General features: G+C 50.9%; 1 protein-coding gene across 2 annotated transcripts; it reads right to left on the bottom strand.

Moving 5' to 3' along the window:
* Positions 1 to 1,365: 1,365 nt before the first annotated feature.
* ELAC2 (elaC ribonuclease Z 2) lies at positions 1,366 to 17,015 on the bottom strand. Of its 2 annotated transcripts, XM_066980303.1 has the most exons (24): positions 16,741 to 17,015; positions 16,613 to 16,663; positions 16,469 to 16,539; positions 15,846 to 15,910; positions 15,128 to 15,185; positions 14,554 to 14,622; positions 13,875 to 14,030; positions 13,315 to 13,373; positions 12,593 to 12,651; positions 12,432 to 12,504; positions 10,136 to 10,248; positions 9,546 to 9,644; positions 9,209 to 9,347; positions 9,047 to 9,132; positions 7,283 to 7,392; positions 6,409 to 6,505; positions 5,831 to 5,969; positions 5,142 to 5,180; positions 4,870 to 4,979; positions 4,367 to 4,466; positions 4,161 to 4,281; positions 3,875 to 3,953; positions 2,996 to 3,140; positions 1,366 to 2,255 (listed from the first exon to the last, which is right to left on the bottom strand). In XM_066980303.1, exons 1-24 carry the CDS (start codon positions 16,998 to 17,000, stop codon positions 2,013 to 2,015), a joined length of 2,541 nt encoding a protein of 846 aa, XP_066836404.1. In that variant the 5' UTR covers positions 17,001 to 17,015; the 3' UTR covers positions 1,366 to 2,012. The 2 variants fall into 2 exon arrangements, with proteins under 2 accessions (XP_066836404.1, XP_066836405.1); XM_066980304.1 differs by lacking the exons at positions 15,846 to 15,910; positions 16,613 to 16,663; positions 16,741 to 17,015 and having other exon boundaries at positions 16,469 to 16,491.
* Between the last annotated feature and the right edge of the window lie 3,424 nt (positions 17,016 to 20,439).

Genomic DNA, 20,439 nt, shown 5'->3' with positions numbered 1-20,439 from the left:
TGTGGTTTATTTCGGCGCCGGGCACACGCGGGGTAGCTCCCAAAGGCGTGCGCGCCCCGACGCGGCAACTTGCCTCGGTTGTACACAGCAAAGAGCGACACGTGCGTGAAGGTTCCCGATACACCTAGGCACATGCAGAACCTGTCCCCGCTTTGTATTAAAATCAGCTCCAAGGAGGCATTTCCATAAACCGCTCCCATCTGCGCCTGCGCAATGCCTTCTGGTGGTGGTCGCCGGGGGGGTGTGAGGATGAAGGCCGGTAACTCCTCTTCATCACCAGTGGTTGACCCCCTGCCTTTGTGCAGACGCTGCTGCTCCTCGGCTCCTGTCCAAACCACAAGGTCGGTCTCAGCTGGTTTTTGAGACAGGTTCCCCATTTTGTCAGGAACCATCCTCTGCGGGGGGCCCCCGAGAGCCAGTTAATGTGCACAGCAGTAAGCAAAGACACTCAGCAACGTCTATTTTTAATGCAATTAAGCAAGCCCCCATTCTTCCATTCCTGGCTTTAATCATAACGATTGTTTGATTTAGAAATCATTAATGCGATTAAGCAAGCCCCCCTTCTTCTATCCCTGGCTCCACAAAAGGCCCCCCGCCACCTCTGCGCAAAGCACAGGATCCAGCACCGCCCTCCCCCAGCAACCGCCCGCGATCCTATTTACACCCGTGCAGCAACAAGGGGTTGCTCGGTCCTTGCTCATAGCTGATCCCAGCTCCCTGCTGTTCTTCACAGCCAAGCAGGAACTTTTTGTAGTACCCAGCTGCATCAATTACTAAGTTTCCTCCTTAGACAAGCGTAATGTTAAAGCACAGCTAATCCACAGTAGATGCGTTGCTGTCTATTTCCTACCGCCTCCAAATGAAGTCGTAACTCTTTTTTGCGTGCTGTTATCATTTGCTGAGCACTCGAGGGCCTAGAGCCTTCAAGTTACTTCTGCAAATTCACTCGTTGAAAAAGCTGTGTGCTGCTCCCCCACCTGCTCCAAAGCATGTAATTACAGCAGCAGGAGGAAGTCTGACCCAGAGAAAGCCTCAAAAGTACCCCCCTCTTAACCACAGACCTGTCCTACATCAGCTTCCTTTGCCAACTTTCCTGGCCCCTACTGGATTCAAAAGCTGTCCCCAAGCGCTACCCCCTTGAACTGTGAGGAACGAAGCTCTTCAATGGAGGGTAACAGAGGCAGGCATGATTTTTCTAACACAAAAACACAACCACAACTGGCACGAGGCTCAGCAAAGTGATACCTGTCTTTACAGTTAAGCTGTAATGCAGAAACACCAAAACAAGGTCATTCTCTGCAACAAATCAGACAGTTCATAGCTCTCACCAAATCCTCATGAATCCAGGCAAAACACACACATATGTATGATGTTGAATGGTTTATTCAGACTGTAAATAAAGGTTTTAGAAAACCTTTCTGATGGGGGAGGGAAATCAACCAAGAAAACCAAACTAAAATGGGAACTCAGCAGCGTTCAGATCCTTAAATCAACCTACATCTCTAAAAGCAATTAATCGGGTCCCATTTTACTGTGAAATTTCCTCCTACAGACTAGGTCCTGATGCCAAGTTACATTAGTCATATACCCAGAGACCTGCCCACCTTATTCTGGAGAACCCACAGCCCTTTGAGGGCTTCTCAGACCTGACCTCCTGCAGCTCCCAAGATTGTAACTGCTGCTGCTACATTACCGATAGCTTCTAGTATAAAACCAAAAAATAAAATAGTTTGGAGAAAATTCTTGGCTGAAAGAAAAATGGTGTGGACTGCTGAGACCCAGGAACAGGAGCCGCATGGATAGATACTGTTGCCACAAGGACTCCCAGCTGCTTACAGCATGCTTGGTAGCTTCAGCCCACGGTGATCCACTGACCACCGAGCACACCCAGACGCTGAGGCCCGACCCTTTTCCCGTTGTACCTGCGGGCAGCCCCCGGCACCGCAAACTTCAGAGGCCTGCAGAGGACAGAGCGCCCCTTACAGAGCAGAGAATTCTCAACCTCTTTTCTTTCAGTTTACTGTTTTAAGCTTCTTGTTTGATACTTCCTGAGGGCTCTTGGCTTGTTTCCGTTTCTGGCATGGTGTTTCCTCGTTCTCACCACCAGCCAGTTTGTCCATGACTATCGCAGCCTCCTTCAGAAGGCGCTGCTCCCGTTTTTCCTTCCGCTCCTCCATTTCTACTATGTCATCTGCAAACAAAGCCTTCAGAGGTGGGATCAGCTTTGGGATAGTCGGAAAGTCACCAAAACGTACCTGAAATAAATTGGGCACAGGAGCAACTGCTTGAGAATTGCTTTTTGTTTTCCTCCCCCCCCGCCTTAGTCTTTCGCCTGTTCAGCTGGCAGGACGTTGCCCCTTCCTCTGTACAGCACCCAGCTCTTGAAGGTCTTCAGTTGCACGTACACTAGGCAGGCAGGTGATATTTTCAACCCTGCAACAGCCAGGCTACCAATCCCACGTACCAAGTTACTTATGTTTTCCTCACAGGAAAGGATGTGCGCGCACATCCTCTATGTGCACACAGTACAGCTCTAACTGGCTAGTGAGCTATTCTCACCGTACTGAATGCAGCTGTACAAACAGCAGCTCTACAAGGTTTAGGCTCCCAGATGTCTTTTGCAGAAAGCCATTATGACAGCACATGAACTACGAAGGGAGCAGGAATGGAAGTGAAAATATCTTTTCAGCTGGCAGTAGCACACAGAATAAAGGCGACATGAGGCAAGCATCCAGAATGTTAAGAATGAACTGCCGGTCTCAAGAGCCCTTAGCACCTGTCTTGAAGTGAAACTGCTCACTGTGGGCCACCCATTCTCCCCTATGTCGCTGACACCTCCTGACAGCCGTAAAAGGAGCTGTTTCACAGGAAACTGCTCTCAAAAGGATATAGTGTGTTAATACATCAGTAGAAATGGAGAATTTAATTCATGAGCAGCCATCTCCAAGTAGCACCGAAGCCTTTCCCATAGTATGGATCAAAGCTGTAAACTTACCCTCATATGATCAAATGCAATTCCAACCTTCTCACTAAAGTCTTCACTGAACAGTGGGATCTTGGCATACCTCTGGCTGAAGTGATTGAGCATGATGAACTCTGCATTCATCTTCATCCCAATCTGAATTGCCTGAGAGGTTGTGCTGCAAAAGGAACAGGAATGTGGCACCGTGCACATTTGTGACACACAGGCTGGCTAACGCTGCCTCTCCAACAGGCCGCAGCAGGCTGTGTCTTGCAGCTAAGGTCCCATCACACCAACAGCAAGCACTAGATACAACACCTGCTGGGCACAAGGCGTCCTGCTCTTGCACACAAGCCCAGGCACCTTTTCCCCGACAACTTGCACAGGTGACAAGTCTCCCACTTCCAAATGACCTGAGTGCAGGAAAGATACTAATTAACTTGAAGCTTAATTGTTAAGTGATTCACAAACTGGGGACAAACTCTCCTCACGGGGGTGGCAGCAAGTTCAGCTTACGCACAAGCTGCTGCTCTCAAGGCTCCCCACTTTTGCTAGGGGCTGCACTCGCATCACTGGCTGAAGAGCTGTTTGAATTGTGCAGCTAGTTGACAGGGGTAGACGACCTTTCGGCCTTCTGAGTTTAGTCCTCAAATGCAATCAAGCAGAGGGCCCTTCCTTTGGCCCAGTCTATTTCTAGAGTTATTACTGTCCACTTAAAAGCTTTCCTGATTTCTCTTTGGGAATGTTCAGGAGAGCTGTGAGAGTACAACTACTACAGCGAGCAACATGCCAGTCTTAGTGCTGAAGAGCTCTGTGCACACCACAGCCTTGGGCCGTTCACCATCAGATCTGAGGTCTGTGCCTAAATGCCTTTACCTTCCTACAACACTAAGACAGCAGAACACACCCCACCTGTGTGTTTTCTCTATAGCTTCTTTTTCCATGCCATCTTCCAGTGTTGCTTCATGGATCAGCAGAGTAGCATTTTTCCCTGTGTAAATAATTGTACATTCAATCTTCAGCTGAACACAAGCTAGTTCCATCGCCTAAATAAGCATGTGAAGTCTCGCCTTCCACCCCCACCCCCCTTAGCCCTTCATGGGGTTGCAGGCATAGCACTACGGGCTGGGGGTGCCCTCTTCGGTTACTAACAGCTCGAGGCCTTAAAGAAATTCTTCAGAGGGTTTTTGTCACCTACCCATTTTCACTAAGGCCATGCAGGGCATTGTGTCACCAGAATAGACTACCTTCCAGCCAGATTTGTGGATCATCGAACATGCAAAAGCATTTTTACAGTGCTGGACTTCACAAGTCTGAAACTGAACAAGAAACAAGCATTAGGCCTCAGGTCCCCTCTTGCCCCTTGTCGTAGCACCTGCTGGCCTTGTCAGGTCATGAGCTTACCTCAGCCAAGTCATAGATCTCTAACAAAGAGCTGACAAACCCTTTGACTTTAGGTTTGATGTTCTCACAGCCTTTCACAAGAGACTGGGAAGTAACCATTCTGTGAGGGAGGGGAGAAAAGAGAACTAAGGACAGGTACAAAGCAAAACCTGATCTCATCTTTGAGCAGCCTATTTCTCACAGAAGTTGTCTTCAGTGCCTTACAAACAAAATATTTCAGTTCACTTGTGTGTTCTTGCCCTTGCATTAACTATCCAGTGCCCCAGCAACTTGTCCAATCGCTTCTTCCCCACTGCCAAATTCCCTCCCTTTGAGGAATCCTTTTAGACTTGTCCAACTCCCTTTTCCTAATCTGCATGCAAGTCTCTTAAGTAGCACAACAGAGTAACAAACCCTACCCTCTCCTTTGCAAGTCACACTTCACAATCCTACACAGCAGAAGGAGTCAGAGCAGCCTTCAGTGAAGCGATGACATCTCCCCGCATACCACACAGAACACTCACTTGATGTCTCCGAGAATTTCTTCACAGTGGTTGTGGTACTCATATAGCCAAGGCATGATCTGTTCAGGTGCTACCAGAAACAGAGGGCTAAAAGCCTGACCCAGGGAGGCCTGTAAAAGCAGAGGCAGAAGGAAAATCAGTACCAGGTATACACCAAATCGCGGAGAAGAAACACCTAGGGAAAAGATGGTGCTTTTTCACCAATAAGGGGAAGTTTCCTTCCCCTCATTCCAAGGCAAGCTTAGGAGCAGCGAAACAACAGTACAACTTACAAAAGCTCTCCGCCTCTCCATCAGGATGTTCATCAAGCCCTGCAAAGGCAAGGAAACAACAGGAAGTGGTAAACAGCCAGTGCATAAGTAGTAACAGTGCTGCAGCAACTCATCCAGGTGCAGTTTTTGGAAAATATACAGTCAGAAATACTCGATTACCGCTTTTCCAGTAACTACACCTAACTCAACTGGAACGCTGTCACCACCTACGCCACGAGCTGATGACCAGCAGCCCACACTCAACACGTGCCTCTCAGCCCTTCTCAGTGCTATGTCTGCTCCCAAAAGAAAGGTGGAGGGCAGAAAGCCTCCAGCCAGCATCTCAGTCCCAGACTGGTTTCTGGACTCAAGACAGCAGACCAACAAACAGCTTGCCTTCACCAGGCCCAATCTCAAACAGACCAACTGGGCCTTCTGGGAGTTTATTGCAAAGCACTGAAGGAAGCTGGGTTGGATAATGATTAAAAAAATATGTCTGGATGATCCTGGCAAGTCTACAGGGACCACTAACAGGAAGCAAAAGGGGATTAGAAACAGACATGCAGCAGTGGCTGGGGAGCACAGAGGGCAACTGCGGCCCTTAGGAGCCGGGCAGCCTACAACGTCAACTGCAGCTACACACATCCAAATCCCAAACAGCAGAGCAGACCAGCACACAGCCCCTTCTCCTTCCAAGGCATTAAACCTACCGAATGATGATCGGTATGCATGTGAGACACAAACACAGCTGCTATGTTACACAGCATTTGGTCAACTTGCTCTCCGTAGTGGCGACAGAGCTGTCCAAACGTTCCTTCCCCACAGTCCAAGAGCAGGGATTGGGTAGAGCTGGCAAGACAAGCGACAAAGACATTTGGCAGCCGCCGGATGAGTTCTGACCGGGGCCTATTCAGGGTGGGGGAATCTTTTGGGCTGAAGGGCAGAGAGTTCTCAGTGCTCTACCTCTATTGCTACTCCAGTCCTACCAGCCGAGGCTCTAGGAAGACTGTTCTGTCTGCATAACTCATTCTGGTGTTGTGTTGATGCTGAACACACTCTTAGGGCAGGCAGCAAAATGAATGAGGGCATTAAGTGCTTGTCTTTACAGGCAGCTCTCAGGTCTTCCCCACCTACAGAGAGACACGTGCCTGGAACAGAAGTCCTACAGACTCCACCATAGGGGCACTCGCCTTGTGTGTCACCAACACTGTTGTCAAAACAGCCCTTGGGCAATACCCTTGCGATACTGAGCCTCCCTGAGCAAAACACACATGAAATCAGGATTTACCTAATATTTACCAGCGTGGAACTGACGTTTCGGATTTTCATCGGAATTGCTGATCCTGTTCCCAAGAATACAATTTCGGGATAAGCATCCATTTTTTCTGCAGAAAACGCACAGTAACAATTTGTAAGCAGGTGTTATCCACATACTGCCTAGTCAGACATGGTTCAGTTCAACAGCACAGCATCTCCAGAGTCTATATGCTCAGTACATTCCTTTTTGCCTGGCTCAGCCTCTGGCTTTCTCAATGTATCAGAATTCACAAGGGAAGATGGAAGACAGGGCAGGTACCACTACAAAAGCACAGCAGAACGCACAGCTGCATATACCAAGGCAGGCAAAGGAAGACTCTGCTCGCTGGACAACATGGATCTGCTAATTCAAGAGGGACCTAGCTGCTGTTCCACAGTGCCCTAACTTTCTGGATGGGGATTCAGAGCAAGTCAGTGGTGCTGGACCATACCAGAAAGCCCCACTACCACCAGGGCAACTGAAATTCAGAGAATGCCTTACAAGGAGCTGGTTCTAGAGGAGGACATCTCCCAAACATACAGGCTTGCACTTTGACTGCTACGACAGCATTCAATGCAAGCGGAGCTCTGGTCACCACAAATAACACACGAGTGCTACAACTCTAGTTGTCCCCAACAGTGCTTAATCCCCAAACCTAGCAACTTTAGAACAACAGAAACAGAAGACTGCATAACTCAACAGAAACAATCTGAGTTTGGGCTCAGCCTGAAATCTGCACAGCTCCAGGAGGACTTAAGAGCACCTCTCAGGCAGCGGGAAGACTGAACATCCACAGCTCTGGTGGACTCTAAAGCACTGGTTCATCAGGACCTCCTACTTGCCATGACAAGTTGCTGATCCTTACCTGGTACAGCAGGCAGGCTCTCTTTGCACTCCTTCACACGAGCCTGGAAGTCAGGGAGTTCCAGGGCTTCAGCAACAAATGCATCGTGATCACAGACAGTCACAGCATCTCTGAAAGGACAGGCCAGGTATCAGGATGGGGCATGGAATGGAACAACAACAACAAAAAAAAAACACCTTGCTCTGGAAGTAACTGTGCCAAAATAGCCTTACAACAACGGGTCAAACGCTCCTTCCAGGTTTCATTTTGAGCAGTGGCTCAAAATTCACGAGTATGACATGGGCCAGGAAGGCTTGGTTAGGCTGAGCCACCCCAGCAACATCACCATCCCACCACACTGAAGATGCTCATGTAAAAGCACTATGTTCCCCTGCACTGTCCAGATCCAGAGAGCTGTCAGACACTAGAGGGCTCTGCAAAGCCCTGCGTGGGAAGCGGGAAGACTCCTGAAGAGCAATCCACAAATTCACACACAGCATGGTTGAGGCCGGAAGGGACCTCGAGATCAACTAGCCCAACACCCTTGCTCAAAAGCAGGGTCACCTAGAGCATGTTGCACAGCATCACAGCCAGGCAGCTTTTGAGTATCTCCAGAGCAAGACTCTACTGCCTCTCTGGGCAACCTCTTCCAGTGCTCTGTCACCCTCACAGTAAAGATGTTTTTCCCCCTCATATTCAGATTGAACTTCCTGTGTTTGAGTTTGTGTCTGTTGCTTCTCATCCTATGACTGGCCACCACTGAGAAGAGTCGGGCTCCACTGTCTTGACACCATCCCTAAAGATATTTATCCACACTGATAAAATCCCCTCTCGGCCTTCTCTTCTCCAGACTAAACAGGCCCATCTCTCTCACCCTTTCCTCATAAAAAGGAAATACATTCCATTTTCCTAACCGTCTTCACTGGACAAGCTCCAGTACCTCCATGTCTCTCTCATACTGGGGAGCCCTGAACTGGATGCTGTACTCCAGGTGAGGCCTCAACAGGGCTGAGCAGAGAGGAAGGATCACTTCCCTCAGCCTGCTGGCAACATTTTTCCTGATGTACCCAAGGCTAACTGTAGCCTTCTTGGCCACAAGGGCACAGTGCTGGCTCACGGAAAGGGCTCCAGGCACCAATCAGAAGCTGGGGGGTCCTCAGCCTGCATTATAGCGTGTGCAGTACAGCAGGCCTTCAGGTACCTTAAAAACAGAAAGTTAAGCTCTTCTTAGTATCTGGGAACTCTTGTTCTGCCCGAGAGAGACAGAAATTTGAGTCTAGACAGCTGGTGTTCTCTTACATCACGTCCCTCTGCCCTCAAAAGCCTCATTCAACAGCGTCTCCTATTCACCCACAAAGCAAGCACCAGCGTAGGAACCTGCATCTGTTTGACCACCTGCAGCTTTCAGCTGATACCAGGCTTTCTGGGTGTTCAAAATGGCAAATTTTTCACCAGGTTTCCTGAACAATCTCTCCCTGCCACCACCTGCTCTGCCAGAGCCACAGTTGGGTGTGCAGCACATGAGATCAAAGCAGAAGACAGAGGCAGGCACATGAGGCTACCAGAGCAAGGGACGAAAACAATCCTCCAGAGCCACTGGTCAGGTGATGTTTTCAGCAGTTCACTCACCCCCATCCTTGTATACCTTTTCTTAGGCTTTCAGGGACTGGGACAAGAATCTGCAAAGGGTACCTATGTATTGTCCTCCTTCAGCATAGAATAACATCGAAAACATGCCTCAAGCCGCCTCTCAAAAACTGGGAACCCACAAAGATTCCCACTGACCTCTGCCACTCCTGTTGGGGTCTGAACTGGTATTTCAAAAGGCACTCTCCTCGCACAATGGGCACGCTGCATCCAGCCTCTTCTTCCTACAGAGAGGAGAGCGACATTAAGCACATGCTTCACTCAGGGGAGAGGTACACAGCCAAGCAGGGCCTTGCCTACCTTGCTCTGGTAGGTGGCGAGCAGAGGGAAGATCTCTGGGTGGATGAGGTTCAGCTGGGTTTGGATCTTGTAGCTACGTGGGTTGTGCACTGCAGAGCACTTTTCATTGAGCACCAAGTGCTGAGTTCCAGGTCCAAATCTGTAAGACAATGATAAAACATACAAAGTTTCAGCCCTGTGTTGGGGTATCCCCACACCTGAGGCACTTGCAAAAAAAAAAAAAACCCTCACTCGTGAGCCAGCAGAGTCCTGCTGATACCCAGCATCTAACCCTACTCTGGGAAGAACACGCTGCTGCCCAGCAACGACAAAGCCAAGCAGTCAGAACACCACGCACCTTTCTAGCCATTGCTGGTAGCGGCTGTCCCGAAGCACTGATTCTGGAGTCATGTGAATAACCATGGCCACCTGGTTCTCAGGAAGCCCTTCCTGGTACCTGCAGCACATTCAAATACAGAAAGGACGGCTGAGCACTGGTCCCTCGTCACCTTGCTATCCCCCCACCCCTCCAGCCTTGGTTCACCCCCCAGAAGAACGCAGACACAGATCTCAAGAGCACTGCCCAGGAGCTCGAGGCTCCCCGTCACAGCAGGCCCAAGGCTCCCTTCTGGGGGCTCAAGCCAGTTGTTCGCAGACACCTCCCCTCTTCCACGCAGGGCCTCTGCCCTCTTCCAGGAGCAACACCATCTGCAGAGCCTTTCAGAAGCCCAATGTGCCTCTGCACAAGCCCCACAGAGATATTCCGTGTAGTCTAAGCATCCAGGCTCACCGCACAGGAAAGCGATGTCTGCTCTGCTCCACAGCACTATGCCAGTGCACTTTTCCTCCTCCAAAGGGCCTGGTAAGACCCTGCACAGACCTGCCTTTTCTAGAAGGCTCAGCACGGACATCTACCCCAAAACACCTCAGGTCACCCAGCTCCGCTACCTTCGGAAGGTCTCGTTTTCACAGACAGCATCCACGAAGCCCTCGTGAGGACACTCCAGCACAATGAACACTGGGCCGGGATCAGGAGGGGTGCACAGTTCTTCAGGCGAGAGCTGCAGGCAGATGCACAAAGACCACGCCACGGTCAAGCTGTACAAGCAACCGCTCATACACGGCCACGTCAGGCTCAGCAGCCGTTCTACCAGCAAGCCCCAGCAGGTTGCCAGACTCACAGAATCAGCTCTAAGCAGCCTCACTCCACGTCTGGCAAACAAACCAACACAGTTCCTGTTCCCATTCTGCCCTCTCATTACACAGGTCTGCATTTTGCTGTGTCCCAGGAAACCTTAGTTCTGGTCTTAGAACAGGCAATAAGCCAATGTCAAGAACGGAATTTTAGCAGCTTCTAGGTTCCCACTGCAGATTCAGATGCTATTAACAGCTTGCTCAAGAATCACAGAATTGTAGGGGCTGGAAGGGACCTCAAGAGATCATCGGGTCCAACCCCCTGCCAAAACAGGTTCCTCAGAGCAGGCTGCCCAGGTAGGCGTCCAGACGGGCTTGAATATCTCCAGGGAAGGAGACCCCACAACCTCCCTGGGCAGCCTGTCCCAGTGCTCCCTCACCCTCACCATGAAGAAGTTCTTTCGCATGTTGGTGCGGAACTTCCTGTGCTCCATTTTGTGGCCATTGCCCCTTGTCCTGTCCCCACAAACCACTGACAGAGGTTGGCCACATCCCTGTCTCCCACGCCTCAGATATTTATAGACATTGATGAGATGCCCTCTCAGTCTCAGTCTTCTCTTCTCCAGGCTGAACAGACCCAGGTCTCTCAGGTCCCCTCACGGGGAAGATGCTCCAGGCCCCATATCATCTTTGTGGCTCTCTGCTGGACTCTTTCCAGGAGATCCCTATTATTTTTGTACCGGGGAGCCCAGAACTGGATACAGTACTCCAGGTGAGGCCTGACCAGGGCAGAGTAGAGGGGGAGGATCACCTCCCTTGACCTGCTGGCCACGCTCCTTTTAATACATGCCAGGATCCCACTGACCTTCATGGCCGCCAGGGCACACTGCTGGCTCACGGCCAACCTGTTGTCTACCAGGATCCCCGGGTCCTCCTCCACAGAGCTCCTTTCCAGCAGGTCATCCCCCAGCCTGTACTGATACATGTGGTTGTTCCTTCCCAGGTGCAGGACTCTACGCTTGCTCTTGTTAAGCCTCATTTGGTTTCTTCCTGCCCAGCTCTCCAGCCTGTCCAGGTCTCGCTGAATGGCAGCACAGCCTTCTGGTGTGTCAGCCTCTCCTCCCAGCTTTGAGTCATCGGCGTACTTGCTGAGGGCGGACACTATTCCCTCATCAAGGTCATCGATGAAGATGTTGAACAAGACCAGACCCAGCCCCGACCCTGGGGAACGCTGCTAGTCACAGGTCTCCAGCCAGACTCTGCGCCGCCGATCACCACCCTCTGAGCTCAGCCAGTCAGCCAGTTCTCAACCCACCTCACTGCCCACTCCTCTATCCCACACTTTCTCAGCTTTGCTAGCAGGATGTCGTGGGAGACAGTATCAAAAAGAAAAGAGGCTCTGCAAAATTCTAATGACGAAGATACGTCAGTCCTAGCCCCTAGGTTAGGATCTTTGCTTACAGATCACCCAGGACATGGACAGGGCAAACTCTGCCTCTGACTTCAAACTAACATCTGAGTAAGACCCTGCACACGGGAACCGCTTAAAAACCGTGGTCTAAGAGGTGCAAAAAGAGTAAGGAGGCAACAACGGCTACGCAAACAGTCAAACACCAAATTTAAAACATGCAGGGATCAGCTCCACTCATTCACTCCTAAATCTGAGCCAGCTTTGAGGACTTGTGAAGGGGAGGCTCAGAAGCCCTAACAAATTGCAGGCGTACATCCCCAGCCACAAATAAACTCGTGTCAGAGCATACTTCTCTAACCACACCCCTGCAACAGCCCCAGTGTCACAGGAGCCACTTTCAGCAACAGCTTGGGGCTGAAAACAAGGGCCAGTCACCAAAAGTAGCCACTCAAAGCTCAGAAACAGCAAAAGAGCAAACACATGAGCAGGGATGAGAGGGAATAAGCAGAAAACCATCACCCATCCTTGCCTCAAGGACAAGGATTAAAAACCAGACAAACAAAACCCACCCACAACTGGAATTGTCCCAATGCCCGCTCGTAACCAGTCTTTTTCTGCGGTATGCTGTGCCATCCTCCCGCCTTCACCGGACCCCCAGGACAACACTAAGCCACAGCAGAAAACACACATTTGTCTTACCTCCCTGCCTTCGAAAGTGATGCTCTCCCCATTTTTAAGAGCTGTAATTATGGGCAGAATGGCTGGAGTTCCCCTGAAAACAAGGCCACCAAAACTTTTAGCTTGGCATCACCAATATGCCCGGGCTTGCCCCATCCCGCAGGCTGGGCTCCTGTACTTACACCGGCAGCCCCATCTCCTGCGCTTTAACTGCTAGGAATTTTCCCTTCCTTGGGTGAATCTGAAAAAGTTAAAACAACCACAGAAATTATCAGCCACATAAAGAATGTTAAACCATGTCAGGAAATAAGCTCCATGTTCTTCCAGTTTAGCTGTTTCCCCAGAAGCCAAGGGATTTTTTTTTTTTTTTCCATTTTTTCCCCTTTTCACTTCAATCCCAGATCTTGAGAAACAAAGCCTTCCCCACTGCTCCAGTTAAGACATGGCAAATCCAGTGCTCTGTTTGTACACCATTCTGGAGACATGAAACAGCAATTTTTTTAACAAACCATCTCCTAGACAAGAAGGCGGAGTAGTTTTATATGATCGGTTCCACAGCCAGCAGTCTAACTTAGTCCCCAGAAGCTATCACCAGACCTTCTGGTTCTCCAGGATCATGTTACTGCTTTTCCCTTCCTATTTTTGTGATGCAAGTGGGACAGACTTCCCTAACGTAAGCATCAAGCAAGAATGGAACTTGCATACTCTTGGTTGGCTGCTTTGTAAAGAGTGCCACTGGAAAAAAAAAGTTTTTACCGGTTCCTACTCATACTATAGCTCCTCTGACCTTTGGAGAGTAGAACCACCAAATAACTTCTAGAGCCCTGCACGAAAATACTATTTCCAAGTACATCTATTTAGGAAGATAAAATATTGACCACGAGATCTCTGTGGTCAAGCATACTTTACAAAGGAAAGCCATCACCAGATCAGGATGCCTGCTGGCACGTTTCTGTTCATCACCTGCAAAAGAAAGCAAAACTACTGAGTATCTTCAATGACTACCACTTCCCTTAAAGCTAAGATGAATTTTTTGCTATGGCAATAACAGAAGCAACATCATCCAGCCAACTTGCAGCCTCTCAGCAAAGCGTTCCAAGCACCTAAGGCCAGAGAGCCCACAGCTTCAGGTACAAAACAAAAATAAATAAAACACAAGTTTGAAAATTTATCAGTCCCAATATCCACTCATAATTACATTGCAAAGGCTGGAGCACCCACTCCAGCCAGAAGCAAATCACTACACAACCTAAGCACACCCCAGGTAGGAATCACGCCCCATTCCTAGGCCTTAATAGTTCTGCATTAAGTTCCAAAGTACCAGAACTCAATTTGCTCATTGTAATTCTGCAGCCGAGCTCCTCTGCAGACCTCACTGCCACAAGACAAACAGCTTGGAGGACACATGAACGTTCTTAATTTGCTTTTATTTCAAGAAAGTTAAGAGTTCCCCATTGTTTTCACCTGTTTTCTTTGGGCTTTCTTCTCCTTTGCCCTCATCCAAGCTTGGACGTGCAGCTTTTGGAGATCCAGGCTCTGTGTCACCTTTTGGGCTATTCTCACCTTGTGCTGATAACGCTGGACTCCGAGGAAACATACTTTCAGCATCTAGTGGTTTTCCTGTCCCAAATTGAAGAAAACCGGACAAATCACTCAAACAAAAGAGACAAATAGGAAAAGCATGAGCAACATTTCCTCTTCCATGACGTTCATGTTCAAACTGTACCAGAAGACAGTTTGACCGTCTCCCCCCAGTTTGACTTGCTCTTGCATGTACCAGCCTCTTAAATGTCTGACGGCACCTGAAGTAAGTCCTTCAGATTCTCTCAAAACAGCTAAACTCTGTCAAAGTTATGTCTGTGCCCAAAGTATTGCAGCTTTTAGTAGTAAGAAGACTCTGCTGGCTAGTAAAGCCAGATTCAGTCATGTTTCACATGCCATTCTTTACCCACAACAAAAGGAGCAAACAAAGGCTGACTCAGCACGTCTGCTTTCTTTGAAAGATCCTTCTGCTGAGAAGGACATGTAAATTCATAAGCCTCTCCTTACTCAGGCTTGCAAATAGAAGCTGCTATTTCAATCCCCTTAAGTACAATTACTGAACAAGTGCTTTTCCTGTCTGCCTACAGCATCACATGCTCACCTATAAGAGGTATTTGGTGGACTGTCATCGTCTCGTCCTTATATTCCGGCTCTGTGTGCAACTGCACAGCTGGAAAGAGATCAGAAACAGTCACTGAGGAGTTCAAAGAACAGATTCATGCTCTACAAGAAGATCAGAAAAGCATATTTTCCTCTCTTAAACAAAACCTGCTGAACGTCCCCCTTTCCGTTCTCTGCCCCACTGCAAAGATCAAAGAATAATGAAAGCTCTTACCAGCCCACTGGCCACAGAACAGCCCTTACCACCATGGTAAACAAGCTCACTGACAGCCTCTGGGAGCAAAATGCCTTAACAGCGCTTTAAACCTGAGTTCCATGAGCTAGTCTGGCAGACTGGCAGCTGCCTGCCAGAACCAGAGTTGGAAACACTGTTTTTCTTCCAAGCAGTTCTTGGGATGGGTTTGGACACTGTATCAGATCAAAACAGCTATTTAAAACCACCTTTGAAGGGATGTAACTAGAGCCTTTATTCTGAAGTTGTTAACATTCAATGCAACTTTAGCTACAGCTGAAACAAAAAGCTGATGTTAGCTGTGCTCCCCTTATGTACGTACCTAAATCCATTCTTTTTAGGGGTCCAGGAAAGAGCCGAATTGCTTTCAAGTAGTTTTGCTGGAAAAGAGACAGTGAGTCAGGAGGCCACCCCTCAGCAGTGCAAACTATGAGTACCACTGTCAGCAGTTAAACCTTACTTTCACGAAGCCACGGGATCAACTCCCCGCAGGAGAAAACGGGCAGCATGCAGCCGGCCGGAAAGCACCGGGCAGGTGTCCCACCTCCAGTGGGCATCACCAGTTCGGAGAAAGGAAAATGCAGAACCATTCCTCCCATCCCTTGAATCACCATTACCTCCCGCTAAATATTGCGAGGAAATTAAATAAGGACAAAGACTGGAAAATTTCTGCTTAAGGCAATCGTTACCGGCTTAATACCACGCCTTGGCTGGAGATCAGATGCCAACTTCCTATCAAAAGGAAATGTGGGGAGGAAAAGCAGTCAAGAGAACAAAGGATGTTCTTTTTTTCCTGAAATTATTTTCCAGAACACTAACTGACAAAACAGTTTTAGGAGAAGCCTGATGCTGTCTTGCGTGTAACTGAAGAGATTTGCTTTTTAAACCTTTCCAGCAGAGCCTTCAGACTGGCACTACATCGGACCGGCACCTTATACCTCTAAGATGACTCCCTGCCTTAATACCGGCTCTCCCAGTTGCAAGGTAAGCATCAATATGTGAAGGTTTTTCTCCCCTTTCTGCAAGCTTCCACTACTTACCAGCTTTGGTGGCCCTAGGAAAACACATCTTTGAAGCCCCATAGCCTTTAATGTGAGAATCATACCTAAAACACAGCAGAGAAACAGCTTTACCACAGACCCACTGACAGGTCATACCAGAAAGCTCCCTCTTGCTGCCAAGGAGCGCTGGGCGTCTTGTGAAGACCAGGCCTGAACCTGGATGCAAACTCAGTTCTGGCACAGCCTTGTGGAGGTTTCAATGAGTCAGGTATCTCCGCAGATACAGCCAATATCCGCAAATCTTGAAAATACCCGTGGATCTTGACAGTCGTAATGTGGAACAAGCTACCTGGGGAGGCCATTACCCTCCTACTTTTTGGGGAGATCCCCAGCCTTGTAACGAACAAAATCCTGGACAACCTGCCGTAACCTCAGCCTACTCTGAGGACAGGCAGGGAGCAGCACCCTTCCAGCACAAACCAGCCCGGCTCACGAACGTCTCCGTGCTGGCGGCGCCTTCCCTCTGCGGGACCTCGGGGCCGAGGCAGCCACGTGCGCGGGGCGGGCAGCGCCTCTCGCACCCCGCTGCAGGTGAAGGCGCTGCAGAGCCCCAGCTGCGACCCCACAACCACCCCCCCCCCCCCCCACACACACACACTCACCCGGCAGCCCGCCGACGTTGGCCCACGCCAGCCTGCTGAGGAAGACGCAGTCCAGGTGCGAGATCTTCAGCCTGCCGACACAGCGGGGCGCTCAGCGGGGCCCGGCGCCGCCCGGCCCGGCCCCGCACCCTGCCCGGCGCTCACCTGTGCTCCTGCATGGCCCGCTGCGCGCCCTCGCCGCAGTTGAACAGGTACCTGGGGGGGGACGGGGGGGGTGAGGCCGCCGGCAGCGCCGGCCGCCCCCAGCCCCGCGCCCCCCGCCCCCCGCTCACCGGTTGAACTCGGAGAAGACGAAGACGGAGGCGCCCGCGTCGCGGCCGCCCGCCGCCACCACCTGCGCGTACACCGTGCTGGGCCCCGCCAGCGCCGCCCCCGCGTCGCGCCGCCGCTCGCGGGCCCAAACGTGCCGCGGGACGCCCCGGGGCCGCCGCGAGGCGCCCCTCGGCCCCGGCCCCGGCCCCTCGGCCATGGCCCTGCCCGCGCCCCCCCGCCCCGCCAGGCCCGGCCGCAGCGCCCGCGCCAGCCTCCACATGCGGCCCGCCCCGCCCCGCCCCGCCCCGGCCGCGCCGCGTGACGAGGGAGGGCCAACGGCAAGGCGACGGCGGCCCCGGGGGACTCGGCGGAGAGCGGCCGCTGTCACGTGACGGGGGCCCGCCAATGGCAATCGCCCCGCCCGGGGTGGCGCTGAGGGGCGGGCTCAGCGGATGCTCGCGGGCGCCCAGCAACGCGTCCCCCCCCACCTCCCCCCGCGCCGCTTGAGACGGGCGGGGCCTGGCGGGCCTGTCGCTGTCCCTGTCCCCGTCCCGGCGTGTCCGAGGCCCCACTCACGGAGCCCCGAGCAGCCCGGTGCGAGCAGGAGCCACCCCCCCCCCCCCCCCCGCCAGGTCCCCCGCAGCCACACCCGTTTCCCCGCTTTCCACCAGCTCCTCTTCCCTACGAGCCTGCTCCGGGCCCTGTTTACAAGCCCGAGCTGATCCAGGCCGCAGCTTTGTTTATTTCCAAGCTCTCTCAACCCGCTCGGAGCCCCCTGGGGCTTTCCGTTTGCTTCAAAAAGAACCACTGAATTTTACTGTAACCAGAGTACCCCAACGTAAACAATCCGAACCATCAATATCCCTTTTCTTCCTTACTTGCAAAGGCAAACCTTATCTTTCTCAGCCCTCTGCTTTCCAAACACTGTCTCCCTTTATTCTCGGTGCCAATGCTCTTCCCTTTCTCCTCCAGAGATCCAGGCGAGCAGGCTGGGTGGGGACCTGCCCACGAGCTCAGACCTCGGGCCCCGCCGTGGCTGGTTACAGATGTTCTGTCAGTCTTTGTTCAAATCCATAACTCGTTTCCATCTCTCCAGACTCCCATCTCTTCACACAATAGTTCAAATCAGCATGGTGTGTTTTTGTTTTTTGCCCCGCACTTCTGGATGAAATAAAGGGATTGTTCCCCTGAATGGCAAGCCCTGTGGTCATGCACGTTTTCCACATTACAGTCCTGCAGCCTAAAGCTCGCGCACAGCATTTGGCTCTGCTCCCTGAAGCCACACAGGAAGAGAAATCAGTTTAGATCTTAAATTGTTTCCCAAATCCCAATGCAGTTGGAGTTTCCTAAAGGTGAGTGTACTGGATCTGCGCATTCCCGCCCCTTCTTCCCTTTGTCAACAATTTTCTGCTCAGGTGAATAATTAGGAAGTGTGAAAACAACTGCCCTTTTTTTTCTTTCTTTTTTTTTTAACACCTCTGGGAGCACAAAAGCTTTCTTAGGGCTCTGACCAGCTGGCATGGGATTTCCAGCCAAAGTTTCTTTAGTTGATGAGATAAGTTAATGATGGTTCTGTGGTATTTTTAGTCAAACATTTCCTGGCAATTTTGTTTAACCTTGCTGGCTTGACTTTATGTGCACAGTCTAGTGTTTAGAGCTGTGATTCCAGTAAATTCTGGAAAGCGACAAAGCTACCTGCAACATCTCAACAGTCTTGTGAGGATTTCACAGGAAGTAGTCAAAAAACTCTGATTCTGAATAGATATCATTGTCAGCACAGCACTGTCCTCTGCAATTCCAGCCGTAACGTTTTCATGGGAGCTCACATTCTGGGAAGAAATTTCAGACAGGTTCAGGGCTCAGAAGGAGACGTCTTCTCATTTATAGTTACGCCGCTTGTTCTGGGTGAGTGTCCTAGTCCTACAGATTTTCTGGCAGGGAAGTAGGGACGTCCCAGGGCTTAGCTCCTGCAGTACTTCTAAAATGAATGGCTCGCGCATTTCGCTGACTTAACTGTCATGATTCAGATTTCCTTGGAAAGCTATCTTTGGGATTATAGGCAGGGTGCTTGGTAAAGCTGGGGAAGATCTTGGGTTCAAATGTTGGGCATGACCTTGTGTACGTTGGGAATAGTTTTAAATCCTGGAGGCTAAAGCTATCCCTCGCTTCTCAGAGTCATCTGGAACAACAGCTGTGATCCATCAGTGCATGTTCTGGGTGCGCAGAGGCAGTGAGCTTTGTCTGGGTGGTGGCGAGGCCCAGGAATTGCCCACAGACATTAATGCTGCAAACGGCATCTCTGTATTGCTCAGAAGCTCTTATGTGGTGCTACAGGGACTGACTGAAAATGTTTTCTTGCCCTGTAAGCTTCCACTGCATGCAGGAGGTCCTGCGCTGGCATGGTGCTCTGCAGCACAGGGCAGGCTGCCCAAGCCCACCTGTGGTGGCTGCGGAGGATGTGAGGAGCACACCCAAGAGTTTCTGCCAAGGAGCTGAGAGCAGAGCAGGGACTGAGGCCTCTTGCAGGAGGGTGTTTGACACCATTGTGACAACGGGCAGCACCCTGCAGAGGAGGAACCCCCACCTCCCTGCCCAGTAATGGGCCAAGGGCTTGCTCTCAGCTCTAGCTGAAGCTAGACTTCAAAACCTGACCAGGGGAAGCCCAGGTTGGTTTGCAGCCTCCTGCTTGTGTGTTCTCCTTCTGTGCTCCTGCTTACATAAAGCCTGTGGGCTGTCCCCAAGTCATTCTTATCCCATACCTCCCATGTGCAGCACTGGTGCTGACAGGGGCTGCCTGCAAGTGATCAGCAGCGATCTGGGAGGCCGTGGTCAGCCCGGGCTCCTGCCAGGCTGGGATGGGGCACGAAGCTGAGCATCGCTACAGGAGCAGGCAGTGCTGGGGCAAGGGGGTCACCTGGAACAGCTCTCCCAAGCCTTTGATCACCAATGTTAAATTACAGTCTCATTTTCCCCTGATGTCTCATCTTTCTAGCTTGTGAAGATCACATGCAACAATCAGCCCCAGCTTGGGGAGTCGTTATGAAATCAGTGCTGCCTGGGGGTTGTGAGGAAACGCACCCCATCTGGCCTTACTTAAATAATGCACAGTAATGCGCAGTTTGGTTAACTAATTCAGCTGAAGCGATAACATCAGCTGTGCCATAAGAGAGATTTAAAAGTAATCTCCCAATAGATGCCGTGAACAAACAAGGGAGGGTGCTTATCTCTGAGACTTTTCCCCAGATGAAACTGGTGCTTCAATTTGTTTGCTAATCCAGAGACTGTATATTACACTGATCATCCATTATCCCCTGTAGTCTAGAGTTTTATTAGAAGAGCAGATTTACATGTAGATTAAAGATGACACAGGACAGTATGAAGAGTTTAGGTGGGTCAGTGGTGCACTGAGGCTTCCTGTTGCTTGTGAAAATAACCAGCCCAGCTGTGATAAGAAGCAAAGTGAGAGGAAGACATTGAGACCACAGCAATAACCACAGATAACTGGTCTCGGGCAAGGGGGTTTCCCCAGAGGGGGAAACTGTTGGGCATGCAGCTGGAAGAGCTCAGCTGGTGCTCAGTGCATGTGTCCTCTGCACCGAAGTGGTTGGGTGTTGCAGGGCGTGCTCAGGAGCCAGCCCTCAATGTGCTTTGAGGCCCGGCCCGGCACTGGGCAGGTCCCTCTGTAGCTCAGCAGTGGCAGCGGCGGTCAGGAGCACCCC

This window comes from Anser cygnoides, chromosome 19, assembly GCF_040182565.1.
Source record: "Anser cygnoides isolate HZ-2024a breed goose chromosome 19, Taihu_goose_T2T_genome, whole genome shotgun sequence".
In the NCBI taxonomy this organism is placed as follows: Eukaryota; Metazoa; Chordata; class Aves; order Anseriformes; family Anatidae; genus Anser; species Anser cygnoides.
The sequence above is the reverse complement of the archived record's forward strand: the minus strand, read 5'-3'. Positions and strand labels throughout refer to the sequence as shown.